Genomic DNA, 22,654 nt, shown 5'->3' with positions numbered 1-22,654 from the left:
ATAAACAGTAACTCCATGGTAGTTTTCTCTGTCAGAATATTTCAGATATCAACAGATGTGGTGATACAGGACATCCTACTGTCAATTAAGTAGTGAAAATGAAAGTCTTCTGACTTTAGAATCTCCAAAAATTACACATTGCTTCTGCAAATGCTACATAAGTTTCAGAATGATAAAAAATATCATGCAAGTACTCTTTAATTATTGTGTAAAATGGTTCTAAAATCATTTAGAACATCTGCATCAGTGACTAAAAAAATCACCTTGAAACTATACACAGCTGAAGAAAGGACTCAGATACCAATGTAAGCAAAGTACACTTGAATGTTATTTGTGTTCAGATCTAGTCAAACTATTTTAACATTTGAGGTGAAGAAATATGAATATATTCACTTAGTTTTAGAAAAAGCTCAAAGATGTGTCTTAAATTAACTGAAATGATAATATCTCAAATCTGTGAGACCTTCAGTTGCTTATACAAGCTAGAGTAAGGCAATGGATGCAGATCAGTAAACAGATATACTCAGAGAGCTTAGCTATTTATCTTTTCCTTAGCCCACTCAAATCAACCCATTTGAAAACCAACCCAAAATCTTGTAAGGGATTAGATCATAGACACTGGGTGAGAGTTTTCCCATTCAAGAACTCCGCTTCATTAACACAAAAGGCTCTACTCAAAGAAACTAAAGGCAGATCACCCACTTTGCCATTTCACAGCCATCAATATTCAGAAGGTATTCCAGTGACATCCAAAAAGCTTAGAGCTAAAACCAAAAGGTGTCTCAGAGGGCATACTTCATAAAAAATAATTTAATGATTAGCAAAAATTTTATTTTACTTTTGTTTACAAAGACTTAACTCCAGCACAACCACCTGAAAGGCTTTGCTTTCTAATGATCATTTCTAGTCAATTTTAAAAATCACTTAAAACAACAGTTTTTAATCAGTAAAACCACTCACTCTCCCTCCCACCCCTTAGTTGAAAACCAAGGCCAGCATTTTCTCAGCTCTGTGATCAGGTACTCAGTGTGCAGTCTTTTCCATCATTCTGGACTCCTGACAAAGTTCCATATAAATAAAAGTATTCACCAACCAAAATTAACAATACGGGTTTTTTTTAACAGTCATCACTGATTTTGAAATATGAAACAATACTTGGGGGAAAGGACAGTAAACTGACTAACATTTTTGATTCTTTGATTTAGTCCATGGCAGCACAGGTTTTCTTCAGCCTAAAAACACGACTGGAAAATACTTCAGGACAGCCCCTATTTGCACACTATTCATTTCATGTGATATGCCGATTTCATATTTCATAGCAAAAATAAGAATAGAAAAATGTAAAAACCAAACCACAGCTATACAATTGTACTGAAACAGTACCAGTATCTATTCCAGCATTAAATATATTTGCAAGTCAGCCAAGTCTTGTTCAAAGAAACATAACTGATCATCACTGCCGGCCTGTTTTTCCATTTTCTGTAGTTTCCATTCTGAAACACAAGATAACAATTGGTAAAGCCTGTTATTAGAAACATGATAGATGAAGGAAAAAAACCCTAGACTGGTATTTTAGTAATTATTTTTTACTTCACTAACCATCCTGTCTCTCCCTGCCCCCAACATACACAGTCTTATCTCTTTCTAATGCTTCTTTAAGGAATCAGTACATAGAGGAAAGTTTTTTGCAAAGAAGCTTTCCAGCAACAACTGCAAAAAAAGTTACTCATTATCAACCAAAAAGACAAAGTCCATGTTCATGTCACTACAGAAAAACGATTTTGAAAATCTGAGCTTTAGCAAGTTTTGTTTCAAGGTCTTAATTTTTACCAGCCTTCTTATACGGATCCTTGACTACCACCATCTTATTTACCTAAGTAAACTGGCTTGTTTTTTCAGTACTTTTTAGTATAGAGCATGGACCACTATCATCTTCAGTACAGCATAAGATTCAACCGCTCTATTATCAACAATATTTTTATACTAGCCATTCCTTTTGAAGCTAAAACGTGCAACAGATTGGCAGAAGACCTCTCAATTTAGCTACTATTTAACCCCTGAAATTTAAAAGTTTTGCTGCAAGGGCTATCAATAAGGCCCAGGGAAGACCATTTATCAGCATTCAGCCTTGCTCAGCAAATACAAACTGAAAAGCAAGCAGAACTGTAGCTTGTCAGCACTGAGACAAAGAAATGTATACATTTTAAACCTCAGGAGAGTAAGGAGTCTTTTTAGTGCTGTAACTGAAGTATTATTCCTCCATATTGCACACTGACTACTGCCAAGATATTTGTACTGATGCAACCACCGATACAAACCCATTTTCTTCTTTCAGATGTTGATATAGCTCAGCTTTATTGTTGACAGAGTTCAAACGACCAATAAATTCCTGGTGTTTCCTAGAGTTGGCAGTATTAATCCTGTTACTCCATAAAGACAGCAAGGACATTGGCCCTAAAATTGTGAGTAAAAAGAGTCTAAGTGATTTAATTTCTGATGTCTTAAACATCATTTTAGAGATAAGAAATTACAAACTATGGTAGTGTAACATATTAAAACCACTAATATTAAACAACCTTTTGATAGAGGCTAAATAAAAAATATGCAGTGATAATAGCTTAGTAGTTGCTTCATATGAGATTTACTTTGCTTCAAATGTAGAATCTGAACATCAGCTCAGCCACTGCAACGGACAGCAGCTCACACCAAGGAAGCAATGTTAGTGAGAGATGCCCATTCTGACAACTATCCTGCTCAAAGCATGTTTTTATTAGTGAGCAGGACGTAGTGATTTCTAATACCTGTCCTTAAACAGCATTTCTGACATAGAGTAGCTAAAAAAGCACTACCAGAAATTCATTCAACCCTCTCCCATCAACCCAAGAACTTATCAGTATATCCACACAGTATCCTGGTACCTCTTTTCCTAAGAGTTAACATATTTATGAAGTATTCCTCAACACTGAGCATTTAATTAAAAGTTATCCTCAGTGACTTGGCTTTAACTCCAGTAAGATTCAATTCATTACTTTACAAAATACAGTTTGATATAACAACTTCTGTCTTTAAAGAATAAGATGTTGCAATTCTTCTGGTTTACCTTTTGCCTTTTCAACTGTGGGCATTTCATCCATTGTAATAAGAGGCTTCTTGTTGGGTGGCTCAGGAGAATCAGGTGAATCTTTGATAACTTCAGCTTCTGCTAGTTCTTCTTTTTCACGATCCAAGAGACCTTTTAACCTTTTAAGAGGGAAGGAAAAACAGTGAAGAAAAATATGCTAGTTCAGCACATATGATTCTTGACACCATTCTGTATTCCTCAAAGTTATATGCAACCCATATCATAAGAAAATTTCTTGTGGCTCCTTGCAATGAGTGAAAAGCAATAGGAAAGACTAGCCAAATAATCCTCTGGATAAACCCTTAAGTAAAGGGAAAGATCTTAAAATATGATGTCACTTAAGCTAGTTAGCAGTATTTATATCATAAAATCATCCAGAATTTTGAAGGAAAGAGTAGCAATAAATATACAAAAATACCACACAATCTCTTTTATCTTATTGTAGGAATGTATTTGATCATACACAAAAAAGGCATGAAACATCATCAGCATGGTGACAATAATGTAAGTGAGCCAAATCAATCTGGTTTATATGCCTAAACACTAATCTTTCAGGACAAAAATAACTGCCTGTCCCAAGTTTTTAGTCACACTTTATATTTTATAGAGCTGTTTCATGTCTAATAGGTGGTGTGGCTGTAATAAAAATCAAACAGCAGCGCCTCCTCAAGCTGCAAAGCCCTGCTAAGTGGTCAACAACTTGTGCAAGAATCATACTGCTCGTAAAATACATTAATTTGAAAAGCCTGATAAACAGGCACTGTAATAAGATGCCCATTTCCCAAGTTTGGTAGGGGTGACTGATGCAAAAACCCTTGGGATTCATGCTCACTGGTAGAAAGCCAAGGTTAAAAGCATGAACACATCAAATTAAAGTCAACAACTGTTTCACCACAATTGCTCTCTGCTTTGCAACAGGGGCAGACAAAAATGATTATGCTACTGTTTTATTTCACTTTAGAAAATTTACCTTTCTGATTCTTGCCATGGCTTATCTGATTCATAGTCTTTGCCCAACTTCTCTGATTTGTCTTCTTTGTCTTCTCTCTTTCGACCTCGTTTCTTGCGCTCCTCTTCCTCTGGTGGCTTGCTTCTGCAAGCCATCAAACATTCTAAGACTCGCTGGTGCTTATCAGAGTTGTTTATGTGTGCTCGTACAAGGGTCTCCAACTCATTCCACATAATCCGGTACTGTTCATCTCTAAGTAAGGCCAGAAAAAAATCCAAGTATTACATACAGAATTACCTAGATCATTAAACCACTGAATAAATTAATGTTAAAAAATATACCTTAAGAAACCCCCCAAAAACCTAAAACCAAAAAATAACTCCAAACAGATTCTCTGTCCTCTTGTAGTGGACACTGTTCACTGGAATTACTCCATTCTTGAAACCTGAAACCACCCTGCATTTAACTCTGGATGTTAGCTGGGAAATGTTACGTTTAAATTGAAAAAGACTGTGTCCACTGAAATCAGATTCTTAACTCCCACAAGATCTCACTGCCAAAAGGCACTTCTGAATTCTCTCAGGTGTTTGCTACCTATGCAGTGTCAGCATATGCATACTCATGTACTGACATTAGTTAGCATTTAATTCTTTAGACAAAAAAGAAATTTAGGCAGAATTGTACCATGCTACTGCAAATAACTTCCAGTCATGGGGGCAAATCTTCTGTAGCTGAAGTTTTTTTCAGCCAGTTCTTAGAAATACAGTGCACACAGGACAATGACTGAGGTATCATTGCTTGTTTTAAAGGAGTTGCCCATATTTTAAACAACAGCTTCAAACTGATTTGACTATCCTACTGTAACCCAATTTTAAAACATTGTTCTTTTATTAATCTGAAATTATTCCATTTTCTCCATCCTTGCTTGTATCAATATCTTCCCTTTCTTGATGAATACCTTTGCTTTCATATTTTCAAATACTTACAACTCCTGGCTAATAAAATTATGTATTTTTTCCCCTAACATACAGCAATATCAGTACTGTGATAGCCCCTAAATGATGTAGGCATTTGTTTTGAGGACCTATAGCATGCAGTTTGCTGCATTTTATCTTTGGCCAAACTTCTTAAATTTAAAATTTGGTATGAAAACAGTATCAACAGAATATTTCTGAAAAAAGTCCAACATCAACAAAAAGAGATATGCATGTAACCTTTTTGGACCCTTTCCTCTGGTACCAACTGTTGAAATTGGCAGCGGATCATTTTTCCTCTCCATGTCTACCAAATTGTATATTGTTTTTTGACAATTCAGAACATCCTCATCAGTCATTGCTTCTTTTACAATCACACTGGCTAATGGCACAACCTGTAAAACAAAACATAAGTCAACACAAGAAAAATCTATGATTTCTTTCTTCCTGTTTCTCTCCTGTGACAAAGGCAATGGAACCATGGAACATCACGCAACAAAAACACCTTCCTCTTATCTTCAATTTAGTAGTAACTCTGAGCAGGTATATGCAGACCCATGCTTTCTTTACCCAGCAGCACTGTAGCTGTCAGGTTCAATATTCTACCCTATTTAGATGTCATTGCCTATTGAATAGAATCTATTGACATAAAATACATAGTACTTAAGTGAAAATAAAGCTGAAAATGAACTGATTTGTGGCAAGTGATATATAAAATACAGTTAATATTTCATCAAGTGGCAAGGCGAAGCTTTAAGTGAAAATAAAGCTGAATATAAATTGATTCATGGCAAGTGATATATAAAATACAGTTAATATTGCATCAAGTGGCAAGGCGAAGCTTTATCTAGAAGAGAATAAAAGGTTACAAACCACAGGTAACTTACAGCTTGCATGTTGAAGATGGTAGTCTGAGAAATAATCATAGGCCAGTAACGTGTATGTTTCTCTAACTGATCTTTTGCACGTTCCAATGGAATTTCAAGACTTCCATCGATCTTATATCTGGGCTCTAGAAAAGGAGTTAATCGGTTTTCCCTCATAAATTCACCAAAATCCTAATGATAACCAAACAAGATACAATTAGGCATTTCTCTAACGAAGTAACTTTCACGGAATGGGCAAAACAGCATAGTCTTATAACTAACCATGTACCATCCCCACCGCTAAATTCATCTCTAGCAACCAAAGCCCTGTTTGAAGCTTTCAGATGTACATTATTCAGGGTGAACATAAAAACAGTTCTATAAAAATATGGGTTAAAAATTGATGCAAGGTTTTTGATAAGGAGGCCTTCTGGATCTGCAAGGTATTTCATGTACGGTAAAGAGTTTTATGTTTTCCTGGAAGCCACTTCTGCTTGTTTGTTTACAACAGATACAAAAGATGTGCTAAAAAAAAAAAGGGGGGGGGGAAGAATGCCAGCAGTTTGTTCCATATCCAGGGTTCAAAGCTGACAACACCTCTTCTATTTATTGTACAAACCATTCTGACAATAAGCAGGACATAGTCCCATGTGTATCCAGCCCACAGAAAAAACTTGCCAAGAAAAATATTACTCTAGAATTAGAACAAACTTTAAATATTCATAGTGCATAAGGAGGCAAGTACTTCCTTGACAGGAAAGGATTCTATGAGGCAGGGAAAACAATAAGCAGATGTGCTACTTCATACTAAATGTCTATCAGTAGTACAAAGAAAAATAGTTTTGACCATGCAATCCACTCCAGCTCTCCAGAAAAATGTACCAACATTCCCTTTACACATCTATTGCACTAAATCTCTTGTCAACTGAGATAAGCACCAATTTAAGAAAAGAGAACAGAGAATCTTACTGTAATCCGGTAGTCAGTGACTCTCCCACCACACCCTTCGCTAATTGATGGGGGATCTTCTAGAATTGATCGTGAGCTGCTTAATACATGCAGAAAAATTTCTCCTCCGTGGCTGCTGAGCATGTGACTGATTACTTTAGAGCCGGATTTCCGTGGTTGTTCTAACAAAACAGAACGACCTGTTGGAAATGAGATCAGTTTCATTGATTTCTGTGCTGCAATTTCAGATTAAAAACTAAATGCATACAATACAGGTTTGTACCTATCCAGCAAGACTATGAATCCCTTAAAGTTGAATTTTCACCTAGCTGAACAAGAAATGGCTATCTCCTTTGAGTATTTACTCCATGTCTTTACACAGAAGTGTCACATGCTCTTAAATTTTACACAGAAAGATCAAAAAGCCTCTCTCTTGGACCAATCACTTCTCTCTGTAGGACATCACTCACAGGAAAAATACATATTTCTAAAACATTAAAATGGTATTGTGTAAGGGCAGTTTGCTATTTGTAATTACTACAGATTATGCTGTACACTAAATTTAACTCATCCCTATAGCAGAAACTGTCTCATTAAAAACAACTTCTAAAAAGTAACAAAAACCTACTTGAGTATAAAGGTATCAATGGATACTCTGCTAATGCTTAAATGGATGCAATTTTCCAGAGAAATAAAACTGCCTGTGTCTTACCTCCAGTAAAAGCATAAAAAGGTACATTTGCTGAACAAGTTATTACAAGGAAGCAAAAACAGATCAGAAGACAGAGGTTATCCACAATATGCTATTAATTTTGTTCTAACCATTTTTATTAATCAAAGTGCTTTTTCAGTGTAGAATCTTTAGGGGAAAATACATAAAAATAGCATTTCATAAGACCACTGAATACTTATTTAGACATTCAAATTACCTGGCTAAAGAAAACAACCTACTAAAAGGATGCCTGTAATGCAGACGTGTTTGCAAAGTGTAAGAAATCCATGAAATTAAGAAAATTAAGTGTAAGAAAAACATGAAATTAACATAGACTACATATTATGTGTTTGGAACAAACAAGGTAAGCTCTGGCTTATCTTTTTAACAGGATTTAAATGACAACCTCTTACAGCAAGATTGTTCATAGCAACGGGCAGGATCTTGCAGATAAGCAAAAGATAAACAAATCTAACCTACTTTCTGACCAATCCTAGTACACATAATGGGTATGCCTGCTTCAGTTGATCAACATACTTAGTTGGTCATAACCCAGTTAAGAGCTTTCTGAGGCTGCCCAGCAAATGCCAAAAATCAGGCACAGACCTAAGTTGCTAATATTTTGCAAGTCGGAATGAGCATTGTGATCAAGTGCACTATCAACTACTGAAAGCACTGTTTCCTACTAAACAGCATGAAGTAAGAAGTATTCTAAATTTGGATTCAGAAAGAACTACCACATTTCAATACTTACTCCTTCTTTACATCTTTCCCCACCATCTGCAAGTTTCAAAACACATTCTGTTTGCCTTTGAGTACATTTAACACCTTTCTTATTTATACAAGATGTTAAAATAAACTTGGTATTTTAACAGTATACAGACATCGACTGCAATACAAACTAAAATGTGTGAAGTGCTCCATTCACAATATTAACAATTAAAAAATTAAATAATTAGCCAAGGACACAAATTTACCGTTAAGAAGAAAGTTTGTAAGACATGAAGAAGGTCTGCTATTTACATCTACTGGTGAAATTCTGTATGCTCCAGTGCAATAGTGCAATTCTGAAAATAGAAAAGTTAAGAGTGTAGTATCACGTACAGAAAAAACATCCTGCAAATGAAAGGGAGAGGAGGCTATTCTGCAATCAGCAGAACTAAGAGGTCTAGCTGTCTCTAACTAAAAGTCTGCTCCTTTTACAGTGTTCTTGCAATTGTTCCAGTATCCTCAAAACCAAGAGCCTAAAATACTTTCCGAGTTCCATTTCCAGCAGGACCTCCAGTTCTTTAACTCCTGAATTTTTTCACTGTAGAGTCAGCCACCTCTTACTTCTTATCTATATTTTTGACCTGCTGGCTCAAAGAGTCAACATACTTTGCTGATAGTATAAAGGGTACACGAGCTGAACGGCCATGGGGTTCCAGTGTGTCGTGGTTTAAACCCAGTTTATCCCAAATCTTCTGTGTCCTTCTCTCCTTTACTTAGATTTGGAGAGAGATCTCTCCCTTACTTCAGTCTGAAAGTTAATCTAAGGGACTAGTCCACTGACAGCATCATAGCATACATTTAATTTCCTTATAAAACTTTTTACTTAGCACTCAAGATTAAAGACAGTACTTTGATTCTATCTCTCCGTCCTCCCCTCAGAATTAAAACAAAAAAAGATTCAATGTCTTAAAGATGCTATGCTAAAACCCCACCACTGTGGAACTGACAAGTTACACTTGGCCCCGTGGGAAAGGCAAACAATTACTCAACCTTGTAGTCAAGGACCAACTTCATGATACTTAAGAGGAGATTGAAAAAAGCCACAAAGCAAAACCCCTCCCACCTCTTACCCAAACCCCTAATTAGCCAAGATCAGGAGAGCATTCTATGACCATTATTAAATCAGGGTGCAGTCAGCAGCAAGGTTTATAGAGCAAAAGGTAAAATCAGCATTAACAAGAAGCAAATTACCTCCTTGTTCAGGTTCTTCTCCATGTACAGAGAGAACAGTGTTCAACACAAGATAGAATAGCAGTTTTGTAAGATGCCATGTTACCTACCCACACTATTCGTCCGAGGAGTACACCATTTTAATGTTACAGTTTCTTTAAATGTGCCTTCTCTACTATTGCCACCTACATGATTATCACCTGCAATATAAAGTCAGAAAAAGCGTGTGATCAACCATATTTTTTTTATATTGCAATAAAAAACTCTAAACTTTATGGTACAAAATATTTGTAACATGAGCATATACAAAATGTAATCTAATTTTTAAGTCAGATACCCAACTTGAGCAAAAAAATTACTTGCAGCAGCAGTTAAAAAATAACCTCTGAAATCAGCAGCCATTGCACATATTTTAAAAACCAACCCAGCAAATAAAATACTGAAGCTCCAGAGCATGTTCCACAGGTTTGATTCAGCATGCAGAAAATTATAGATATGTTTTATCTGTAACAGTTTTTTTCTTCTGAAATGCCTACGACTTTAAGACAATATCTTCTTTAGTTTTCCACACTGAAATCAGAACCTTTAACAAATGTTAGAGCTTATCATTTCTTTATTACAAATTATATCTTCATGTCAAAACTGAAACTGATCTAAAGGCACATTTGACAAGATGGGCTTTTTGGGGGAAGAAATATTTAGTCTCATCATTCAGTATCTTTGCTACATCAGATTCAATCTGAACATCTCTCAACATGCTCTACTGGCAACAGATGTTTTATCATTAAAATACTTTCATACAATGTCTCATTGATGGTGTGGTCTGGCAAAAACTACACAAAGGCCCTAAATCAGACATCAATACTCCCTAATACATTAAAATACATTTCTACTAATGTGTTCTTCATGCTCTTTGACACACAATTTCTCAGGAAAGAATTAACTGAGTTTTGTATGAAATGTCATAATTACTGTAGCACAGTCACTTAATATGCTCAAAACCACAATTGGGAGGAATGAGACACACATCAACATGCAATATTACATGTTATTTGCTATAGTTTTGTCTAATCTTTCATGTAAGAAGCATTCTTCTATTTCATAAAGACATTTAATAACAAAATATATGTCTTATTTGATTATTAATCATGGAGGCAACTTGCAAAAGTTGATTTTTTTCTTCCAGTTACATTAAAACTGGAATCATTTTAGGAAACCTCTCACTATCTAAATGACAAATTTATTTAATCTAAAAATCCACAGAAATAAGATCAATGTAAATGAATTCTTATTTTTCTTGCACCAGAGCTATTACAGCTGAAAGATTTATTTAAAAACAAATTAAAAGAAAGCCAAATTTACAGAATCTATGAATAGAAAAAAAATGAAGAGGAATTGCTGTCAGAATTTGGTTTTGGCTTTTACTAGCAAACTTATTCTTTAAACAAATAGGTATTACAAAACTGTTTCTGAGCCCTTACAATAAATCATTATGCTTTCAACATGGTAACGCAAGTTCAGGTGAGTCCGATTCATTACTGTAGCATCCCATTTTTTCCTCACAACCCTTAATCATACACTCCACTAAAATATGGTGCACAGTACTTGTGATGATAATAAGTTACCTCCTTTTCCTCAAAGTAATAGTAATCCCCTTAACAGAAAACAAAGCACAAACTCCCTAAAATGGCTACTTACGGAACATGATTTCAAACTTCAGAAAATAAACATCCACTCTTAGTTAAATAACTGATAGAACTCATTTGTTAAATTCCTCACTTCTTAGAAATTAAGCCATGATCAGCTTTCTAATATGCTTTAAAACCATATAAAGTAGTTTTCAATAATGAAACAACTACCTACAGCCTACATGTATTCTACCTGCATAGTAAACCAGACTGAACTTTTAATGGCACTGAATCATATAACAGAAGTTACAATCAGTGCAGTAAGTTAAAACAGAGTATATACAAGCCTTTAAAAGCTTCAAATGAGACCTCAGCACTGAAAAGGCACACATACAGTCGAAGTATTCCATAACACAATGGCACAGGCTGAGGGTTTTTTCACCATCACTTCACATGTAATTCTACTAACACAGAATTTTTAGCCTGGCTTATTAACAAAATTTCACATCAAGCACCGTTTTGTAACAAAATAGTTGTGCATAAGGCTTACTGCTGTGTTTTTCTAACCTCAATTGAGTTATTAAAAATTCACCTCAGAGAAACCATAATAGGTATTTCAAACACAATAAGAAAGCTCAAAAGTCAAATAACTTATCTTTTCCAAAGCAATTACTGTCATAAACAGGCTTATGAGATGTAAGTGATGTCAACTATTATTACCTGACAGATTAAAAGTTTAATTGTGCAAGGAATAATTTTCCACAAATACCCACAAGAGGTACTTCGTTTTGCAAAATCACAGCACATCCGCTCTCTCATCTTTTTATACCTCAAAAAGTTGACATGCCCTTCACGCATATAAGCTAAATATATGTGAAAACTTGTCTGATGAATTTGACCTCTTTTTTTCATTAGTATAGCTTTATTACTATATTAAAGTGAGTAATGAGTAAAACTCCAATGCCAGCATTACAAATTAAGTTCTCGAGTTGTAAGGAATAACTGAAAATACGCTAATCATGCCTAAAATTTACATCTCACAATCTTTGTGAAAGCAGGCTGATCAAAAGCCACTTTTAGAAGACTATTTATACTTACCACTCTTTAAAAAGTCCACATGTGCTTCTTTGTGATGAAGAAGCTCCACATCATAATTGGCTGATGTGTTAGCATGTTGTTCTTCCTTTAAAAAAAGAAAGGTAGAAAGAAAATAACTATTTTAGCTATAGGTCTCCGTTTTCATAAACGGATGATTCTACGTTTACCTTTCACTCCAGAAGAAAACAAAAAGCCTCCAAGGTGCCTCAGACAACAATGGGATTGCAATGTTGAGGAAACTGTCTGCTCTCTGACCTGTTTAAAGATGCAGCCATCTGCATTTCCTCTTTTTTCCTTTTTTGAAACCCTGGTTTCCTCTTTATAGAAATGCCTTGACAAGGTTCATAGTGTAAAGTTTAGGTAAAAACAGACTTAACTACTTTTGCTGGAATCAGTGAAGTTAAGGAAGCCTACAATATATTGAATACCACTAGCAGTTACAACTTTCTGAGCAGCCAAAAACGGTCACTACAGAATAGATTGGCACTTCTCATACCTAAAAATCAAGAATCCAAACCAAAAAACAGACTTCCAACTACCATTTCCTTGCACTTTCAGATACCTACAACAAGTATAACTGCAGCTGAAAAATGGATGTTTGTAAAGAGGACACTGCATCTTTAAACAGCTGCAGAGGACTAGCAAAAACAGAACAGTAACTTTGGTAATTTATGCCAAGTTAAAAAAATAAATAAATAAAGGAAAAATCACAGAGAACCCAACATAGTCTATTACTATAAGGACAAAGGCAGAAGGGAGAGGCAGTAGCACACAGGTCAGAAAGTTACAGACAAGGTATTTGCAAACTTAAGTCACATTTATGCCATGACCCATGTCAAAATCTCATTAAAAGCTGTGAAAATATTTATTTAATTTAATGTTTTAACGTATAAAATGTACACAGTATTTCTAGTTTTAAAAGATGCAAGTAATGATTGACAGTATTTGAACGTGAAGAATTTTATTAAATCAGGAAAGTTGATTGCCCCTGCCCTTTTTGTCTGAATAATAAGCACACTTCTGTTTCAATTGTCCCTTGCTGCTCAATCAGAAAATTACTATAAATTTAAAAATAGTTGAAATTCTTAGTTGCAGTGATTTCCCTCCCAGTAGGGATAAAAAATTTAAAAATAGGGACATAAGCAACTCTGAACAGAAGATGTTTGATTTCTTTCTTAAGTAGATGTATCCGCTATGCTCTGTTTCTGGTTTATGGATCTTCAAGCTGGAAAACCTACTGGAAAACCTTTAGTCAAAAGTCAGCTATTAGTTACAAACACCTTTATGTTGGGTGGGCATGATAATGAAACAGAGGAAAAAGACTCACTATGCCACTATAATGCACAAGGGTCAAGAATATCTAAACACAACTAGAAGAAGACAAAAGAATCACAGACAAAGTAATCTGAGGTAAATAAGATTGTATTTATATAAAGTAATACAAGCAGAACTGAAATAACACTTGTATTGCTACATCAAAAATTGTGATTCGGCAATACAACATATTGTTCTGTGATCCTTCTTCAATTTTTTTTCCCCCTTTATTTTTACTAACCTGGTCACAGACATTGAATGTGGGCTAATAAAAAAAAAACAAAAAAAAACAGAAAATATGATATGGAGAGAAAAACAATGTAAAAATTTAATTAAAAGAAACATTAAGAGTTTTCAAACAAATTTAGAAGTGATGTAGCCAGTTAACACAAAGCTACAGACACAGTATTACCTTCATGGGAATGTTAGTTATTGTGGTTGAAGCCAAATCAAAGTGCTGTTGTACTAAAACATTCAGTTTTGTAGCCAGATGACGACCAGCACGGACACTGTGCACTTCACTGGTTAAAACAGGTGAAAGCTATGATAAATAGACAGACAGTAGATACTATTAATAAATTACGCTCTATTACCACATTATAGTATTATTCATTTAAAACTCTAAAATAAGCATCATTTATACTACTAAATTTGACTAGGGGCAAAAATTACTACTCAAAAAACTCCCACTCCATGGGAAACTAAAAAGCAAGAAGTAAAAATTAATTCTTATTCAGAACTTTGCTGGCTGTGTCAATTGTTCCAGTTGCTACCGACCGTCAAAAAAAAGAAAAAAGAAAAAAATAATTAGAAGTGTGCTAAAAACCTGCTTTGTTAATTGTTAATAGGAAGAATCAGCATCGCAACATGGAGAAGAAATCCTCTTAATAGCACCTCTGGGCCTAGTTTTCCTGCTCTTTTACCTGCTGAGTAACAGGAACAAACTAGTTTTCATATGCCTACCTATAACTGCATCACATATATACACACATACGGGAAAAAAATGCAAGCCACAAGATATATTTGACTTTTTCCTAACTAATAAGGAAAAACCAACACAGTGATAAAGATGACTCTTACATAGGAAAGTAGTAGTCCATTTATTCCCTACCAATTACGCAGGTGGGGCTTTTTTTAGCACAACTAAAGAGTTTTTTAGAAAAGACTCTCAGGAATGTAGTAATTACAAATAATACGCAGGACTAGATGCCTTTCATGCTAAGCTTAAGGCTTTTCCGTGTCTTCTCTTTCTTACAAGCAGCACGTTAAAATACTGAGCAAAGCAGACTGATGACGAGCAGAATATATCACAAAATATTTTGGAAGTACTTGGTTTCAAACAACCACTAAGCATACAAGTCCACAGATTATATACACATGCTTTGGTTACTGAACAACTGAGATGTTAATATATAGAATGATTTCTTCTATGCATCTTTTCATCTTTTCATAAAAGAATCTTTAAAAGTACCTGTACGGTTCTGCAAATATTTGATGAACTTCACGCATATTCTACATTCCTACAACGTTGCCCTTTCACTTGGAAGCAGATACGCTTTCCAACGCTTTTCATTAAAAGGGCATTCTCTGCTTGGTAACACTGGAACAGAATTTATTCTAAAAAAGCTAATTTTGGTTTCATGAGAAAAACATTCAACCAAAAGGCTAAAACCACTAACATGCTAGTCTTGATAACATGGAACAATGCAGTGCTGAACAGTATCTACATCATTCACTGACAGATTTGGGAAAACAGGGCTTGTGCTAGCTAGCAGCTTATGCTTGAATAGCAGGAAAGTTATTCAACTAACCTATTCAACACACCACGTGTTGATGGTTTCCCACTGTGTTTCCAAATGTGCACTTCATTCTCAAAAAACCAAACCCCAAGACTGTAATTCTGTAGCATTAAGAAGCTTACTTCACAAAACCAAAATTGAATCATGAATGATTAATGCAAAAAAGTAATGAAATTAAAAAAGGGTATCATGTGTGCACTAAGACTACAAAACAAGAAAAAGCATATACACGAGATGACAATATGCATGCTGTCAGCTTTTCTGAGACTTATCACCTGTACTTTTTCCTACACCTTACCACAGACCAGAGCACAGAATGTTACTGCTGAATATTTAACATGCACTGTCTACTTCAAGTCTGACATGATTCCTAATCCTTGGATAAATTTCCTCATTTTAAACTCCTTACCTCTTTTTTAGGACGATCTGAAACAAGGCTGTCTTCACCAACTGGATACGTGTGGATTAAGACCAATTCACACTTCTGAATCTGCATTAGACTTAAAAATAAAAACATTCTATTTAGTCTGCCACACTGTAGGCTATCTCCTAGAAAATCAATTCTTCCAAGATTTATCTGATTTCAGAAACACAGAATCATACAGACGTATCATACTGTTTCTGAAAGCATTCTGTAGAAACTAGGTTAACATTAATGACTTGCAAAAGCATATACTTTAAAATAATTTCATCAGAATTAAAAAAAATTTGTAACATTTCTAGCTCTTCAGATGCTATAGCACTGTGTTTCTTTTGAGACATATCAGTGGAATAAATCCTTAACTGGTGTAACCTGTTGAGCTTCATTCAACTGAAAATTGACACTACAGAGGCCTCGTGTCTCCAAGTTCATGCACAGGTATTAATAAGGGGATTCCAGTGAACATGAAAACAACTCCCCAGATAGTATGCTTATCTCCCTAGGTGGCTGGAAATTTGGAGATCAAAACATTGTTCCGCATCTCTACCTACAGGAATGAGATCATTTTTCTGTCTTTACAGTGGACTTGGAACCTGTATCCTTCATACATGCTGAAACTGCAACTGCAGCAAGTAAATATAGGAGATTCCTGCTTCTGCTATTTAAGTGCCTAAGGAGCAATCAAGAATAAGATCTCAACCTATTATACACTTTACAAGGCTATACACAGTCCCTGGGCCAGTTTACCATTTAATTAGACAAAACACGTGGTGGAAAAATGACTTCTCACCGGAGATGCAACCTATATTTCAAGAGGTTTCTTTATCTCAAGGGAAGCGTCAGGCTACACAACAATTTAGAAATTGAAAGCTAATTTCAAAGAAGTTAAATATTTTAGCTGAAGATGAATGTAAAACTAATGCAGTGCTGACAAGAAAACATGCATCAGATGTGCTACTGATTACAAATATACAATATATAACAAGGCAGAGTTACACGTTTCATTTTGGAGCAAGACATAGAATGTAACAACCTAAAATACTGTACTGTCCCTGTGGGGATAAATGACGATACTGAAAAGCTAATGATTACACTCCAGCTCTAAGTCAACAATATCATGATTTAGCAACTTCTGTTTCACACACGTATTAATTTAAACAGTTCATTAGAATAAATTTTAAGTAACAAAAATACATCTGTATTTCACAGAGGAGGTAACAGGCACACACAAAATACGATATGCTATATTTGTAAAATGCATACTCACTGATCTGAATTAGCTGCAAGCTTGTTATGCTCATGAATGGTTTCCTGGACACAGTCCTCAAGCATCCGAACATGACTGTCACTAGAAAGATATTTTATATTTATTTTTAATGCAGGATAACCAATCCTCGCATTCAAAGCAACACGCCACTAAATGCCCTTTTATTTCAAGTGGGAAATCTTCGATTTGTTACAGACCACCCTAGATGAAATGTTTAATATGGCAAGAAAGATTCTAACAAAGACCACGAAAAAGCTAGCTATGTAGAGCATGAATTCATGACAATCAACAAAAGGCTTCTAAAAATTTATGAAAGAACTTCTCTGCAAATGGTAGAAGCACATGATCACACATACCTTTTTGCATTAGTAATACAGATTATTCTTCCTCTGTTTCCCACACGTTCTGCATTTTCCATGAGCATGGTTCGAGCCTCATGCTGGTATTCTGTTATCTTGCAGAGTGCTTCAACTGCTGCAACCAGACCGTGAAGTATGCTGCAGCACTCTGGATCTGCCCGAGGATTAGGGGGCCCAACAGCTGCTAATGCTGCCATCAACTAATTGAAAAGAAAAAAATTGTTATTGAAAGTTACTTTCCAGCCCTTTGTTAAAGTGATCAGCTAAGAGAAAAAGTCATCATTATAACTGATTTTACACGCAAATTAATATTGAGAGAAAACCAGACAGAGCTATTAAAGACCATTATATGCTGCCAATCTTATTGAAAACATTTGGCCCTAAACTATCCTTTACAATTCATTCATCAAGTGTTACAAAGCCTTATACATTATCATTTCTTACTGAAAAATACCTAGCTATAATAACAAGTTATATTCAATACCTGAAATCAATTCTAATATTATCAGTTACCACCTGCTTTTATTCTCCGAGATTCTGGAAATTCAGTTCCTCCCCAAAGTAAATGTAAATTTTTCAGAGGATGAGCCCATTCAGTATTAAACAAAACAAGAGCAAAGACAATATTCACTTTTTTACAGTTTATTTGCCTATAGTGCAAATGTAAAGAAAACCAAATTTAAAATTCAAGCAGTATCATCAAATTACAGAAGAAATACATAGGTAATCTCCTCATAACACTTAATATATAACTCTAAACTCAAAGCTGCTGGATTCTTTTTAACTTATGTAAAGCTGCCTATAGAACAGTCCATCCTCACAGGTGGCTTCTTAAAATTCTATTATACAATTTCAGACCAGGTCCGCTGTTTTAATTAACCAAAGTTATTTCATACTTAACATAGTAAGAAGCTGCTGTTTAGTCCACAATTAATCTAGACTTAAAACCCAAAAGGACAGATACAAAGCATACCTCCTGCAAGTTCTGATCTTCTTGAGTCCAAGAATTCAAGACATGAGCCCCAGAATCACTCACAATGAAATTCACCTAAAAGGATCAAAAAAGGACACGTAAGATCTTACTATATCAAATCATACAGATAACAGCCATTACGGCTACTTCCCCAAATCCAAACAAATATGAATTACACCCTCATTCTTCTGATATTCTGGAGATGACCAGGCAAACTAAAAAGACGACAACAAAACCACAAAAAGCATTCATTCCTACTACATTCAGTTACCCTTTTGTAACATTGCAGTTAGCAACTTCTTACTCTGTTCATATTTTTAAGCTACTAAATCGGTTTCTAGACCAAATTAGCATTGCAGGGTGTTATGAAGAATTTTAATAATTAGGCAATGTTTTCAGGAGAATAGCTACAGAATAAATACTTATACTGCAATATTGCAAGTCATTCTCCAAAGACTGTCACAGTAGATCACAAGGGTAAATACCGAGCAAAATTTACTAAATATCACATAGCACCATAAGTTCTAATGATGACAAAAAAGTCAAGAGGAAGCACACCTGCCACCTCGAGTTTCCCATACCACAGAATCATAGAATAGTTAGGGCTGGAAAGGACCTTAAGATTACCTAGTTCCAACCCCCCTGACATAGGCAAGGACACCTCACACTAAACCATGTCACCCAAGGCTCTGTCCAACCTGGCCTTGAACACCACCAGGGATGGAACATTCACGGCTTCCTTGGGCAACACATTCAAGTGCCTCACCACCCTCACAGTAACGAACTTCTTCCTTATATCCAATCTAAACTTCCCCTGCTTAAGTTTTAACCCATCACCCCTTGTCCTATCACTACAGTCCCTAATGAAGAGTCCCTCCCCAGCATCCCTATAGCCCTCCTTCAGATACTGGAAGGCTGCTATGAGGTCTCCATGCAGCCTTCTCTTCTCCAGGCTGAACAGCCCCAACCTTCTCAGCCTGTCTTCATATGGTAGGTGCTCCAGTCCCCTGGTCATCCTCGTGGCCCTCCTCTGGACTTGTTCCAACAGTTCCATGTCCTTTTTATGTTGAGGACACCAGAATTGCACACAATACTCCAAGTGAGGTCTCACAAGAGCAGAGTAGAGGCATCAGTTCAGCCAACTGATTCAAATCCATTAAGCATACACTTGATATAATCCCCCAATGGGACTTGACTGTATATTAAATGTTCCAGAGTTTAAATTCAACATTCACTGTCTTGAGAACCAGGACATGTAATCCATCAAGGCAGTGCGGATGACATGCATCAAACCACTGAACTACTGTATGTACTTGTTAGTGCCCAGCCCCTGGCTCAGCTGCTCCCTGACATAGCCAGTATTTCACCATCCCTATTTTGTGCCAATATCACTGTCATAAGGATGTTTTACTTTCTTTTTTGTTTTTCTTTTAAGGGTAACTAACCTTTAGGACATTGCACAATGGTTTACTCAGTGAGAAAAGATCTAAAAAACAAGGATCAGTACCTTAATTTATGATACAGTGTTACAGAACGCAGCAGGGATTTATTTTTCTAAACAAGGAGCTGTGTTCCAGGAAGCTCTCCCACTTTTTCAGACTGGTAACTGAAAGGCAAGCCTACCTGTCCCGAAAGCCCAGAATTACTTCAAAGTTGAGACCAAAAACCTTATGCATTGTTACCAAGCATGTTTAGAAACCAAATTCAATTTGAAACAATACCTCACTCAAGTTTTCATAAACTTATAGCACTGGAGACCACAGTATTTGCAAGTTACTTAAAGCACCTCTCCATGTTTTCACCAAGTTACAAAGTGACATTAAGACAATGAAAGGATCCAAACATAAACATGTACTGGGATTCATGTACTACTCGAACTCATTTAAATAGCTATGAAGTGTAGCAACAGCAGAAATAAATTTTTATACAATAAATTATATTTGATCTTTTAATCTAACCACCAGCTAACAATATTAAAAGACTACAATAAAATGAGGAAATACCCCTTATGCTATAAAGTATCATCTGCAGTGGGGCTAGAACTTACCAGTTTCTTGAAAGGGAAAATATCATACATTATTCTACAGTACTCCATCGATGATTCCACCGAACAGGTCCAGAGTGATTTTGATATGGGTGCTATAGGTATAATTCCTTGGGTCCGATTCTTTACTAACATATCAAATTCCACATGTTGCCTGCAGGACTCTGCCATATACGGGCAGTGATCCACAACGAAAACAGTTTTATGAGACTCAGAAAAGATTTTCATTTTCTTCCTAAAAGAAGCAGATATAAAAATCTGAACAAAATTGTACAAAGCAAGAAAAAAATCAAATCGAGATTACTGCGCAACTTAGTAAGTGTAAAAATTATCTTACTAGACTATGCAAGTTTCAAAGGTTACCTCTTGCAGTAGTTAGATTATGCATCACATACATTAGCTCCTACAAAACTATTAAGCTTTAAAAAAAAAAATACAACCAACAAAATTCCCAGTTTAAGAATCTATTTACATACCCTTTAGAACTCTTGCTAGGATATGTATTTAGAATACTAGATTTCTATTTCCTAACCTTAGGAGGAAAAAAACAGAGAAAAGTACAGTGTTGAAAAGGTAAGACCAATGCACACTATTATCCTCCCCACTTTTCTAATTAAAGGATACTTTGCGGGGGATAAAAGTACACAAACTGCTTCCTACTTAAAGCTTATTTCCTAAAATAAGCAACATGGAAAAAAAATTAATTTATAATTAGGCTATACAAACTTTGAAGCTGCATAAACATCAGACTTCCAAGTAGATTTTTCAGCCTTCACTTCACTAGATACATCTGGTTTTAAATCAACATTTGCATCTGTACTTTGATCTCTCACTGACAGGTACACCAAGTCTGAAATTATAATGCATGTGTTTCTTATCAAGCAAGACTCATAGGAGCACTCTGGTATTCGTCCCAACTATGAAGCCTGGGAGCTCTGCCATGAAGTGTGGTACACCTTCCTGTTTCAAAACAGACTGGGTTTTGCTCTCCTATAGCTGAAATACTTCTGAAGCAACTATAACATCAGATCTTGTGTCCTAAAGACCCAAACTACATATGAAAATCAATCTCAGACTAGTGCTATTTAGACCACTATTCTCAGATCAAACGCTCCTCAAATTTACTCAACTTCCAGATGCTTCCATAACATTTCTAATATAAAAATCTATTTTGTCCACACAAATGCTGATTAATTACAGAATATACAAGACCAAAGACATATGAGCTCATTTAATAAGCTAAAATATTAAACCAATAAAGACTGTAAATGCTCCAACCCTGGCAGTGTTCATGGCCAGGCTGGACAGGGCCTTGAGCGACAGGTCCCTGCTCAAGGCAAGGGGGCTAGAACTAGATGATCAAGGTCCTTTCCAACCCAAACCATTCTGTGATTCTATGACTTATACAAGTCAACTGCGTTCAGAACCTGGGGGGGGGATGATGGGACGATTTCCCTCGGCAACAGGTGCAGCTGCCGGGGCACAGTTCACCTCTTTCGGTCGCAGCCAAGCCCGGTGGTCCTGGCCCAAGAGTTTGCCCCTCATGTTTAGCCTGGCAGAGCGCCTGGGCCAAGCAGGCAGGAGGGGCCGGCGGGGTGCGGAGGAGGCGAGGTCGGTGCCGGCCCGCCCGCAGGCTCGAGGCAGGGGAAGGGAAGCGTTTCTCACCTGGGCCGGCTCCTCCTCTGATGCAGAAGTCCCGGCCCCGCTCCGCGGCGCGCCCGGGCCCGCCCGCGGGCTCGCTCCGAGGAGGAGGAATGAGGCCCACGGGACGCCCTAGACAGGGTCGGGCGCGGACGCCTCCGCCCAGGCGACCTCCATGCCCCTTCGCCTGCTTCCTCCTCCTCCTCCGCCGCCGGCTCCGCGACGAGCGCGGGGCCCAGCTCCTGCCTCCGCGGCCGGCGCCCGCGGGGGTGGGAGAAGCGGCCGAAGCCCACCCCGCTCCGCCCACCCCTGAGGCCGCGGGACCCCCGCGCGGCCACTTACGCCGCTGGCACCACGGCTCCCCCAGCGCTGGCGGGGGGAGCGCCTCTCCCCTTCCTCCCTCCTTCCCCCCGTCCCCGCTGCGCTCCGCGGCCGCGCCAGCCACCCGGACCCCGGCGGCGGCAGGCCGTGCTCACTCGCCCCCCATCACGACCCCAGCCCCTGCGCCCGGCCGCGCGCCACTTCCCTCACGGCGCGGAGGAGGAGGAGCCAAAGGGCGGCAGTCTCGCGAGGCGCAGGGAACCCGCTCGCCGCCTCAC

The 22,654-nt window shown here is 37.1% G+C and overlaps 1 protein-coding gene across 1 annotated transcript; it reads right to left on the bottom strand.

Moving 5' to 3' along the window:
- Nucleotides 1–809: 809 nt before the first annotated feature.
- INTS13 (integrator complex subunit 13) lies at nucleotides 810–22,486 on the bottom strand. Its single transcript, XM_061472135.1, has 17 exons — nucleotides 22,080–22,486; nucleotides 20,418–20,649; nucleotides 18,371–18,445; nucleotides 17,395–17,597; nucleotides 17,039–17,119; nucleotides 15,760–15,850; nucleotides 13,964–14,092; nucleotides 12,238–12,322; nucleotides 9,622–9,711; nucleotides 8,548–8,637; nucleotides 6,880–7,058; nucleotides 5,932–6,102; nucleotides 5,285–5,439; nucleotides 4,092–4,322; nucleotides 3,101–3,240; nucleotides 2,319–2,454; nucleotides 810–1,493 (listed from the first exon to the last, which is right to left on the bottom strand). Exons 2-17 carry the CDS (start codon nucleotides 20,640–20,642, stop codon nucleotides 1,454–1,456), a joined length of 2,121 nt encoding a protein of 706 aa, XP_061328119.1. The 5' UTR covers nucleotides 20,643–20,649; nucleotides 22,080–22,486; the 3' UTR covers nucleotides 810–1,453.
- Nucleotides 22,487–22,654: the final 168 nt, after the last annotated feature.

Source organism: Pezoporus flaviventris, unplaced genomic scaffold (assembly GCF_033815535.1).
Source record: "Pezoporus flaviventris isolate CSIRO_AGI_PZ_B2104156 unplaced genomic scaffold, CSIRO_AGI_Pfla_v1 ptg000070l, whole genome shotgun sequence".
Classification (NCBI taxonomy): domain Eukaryota; kingdom Metazoa; phylum Chordata; class Aves; order Psittaciformes; family Psittacidae; genus Pezoporus; species Pezoporus flaviventris.
This window is presented reverse-complemented; position numbering and strand designations above follow the sequence as displayed.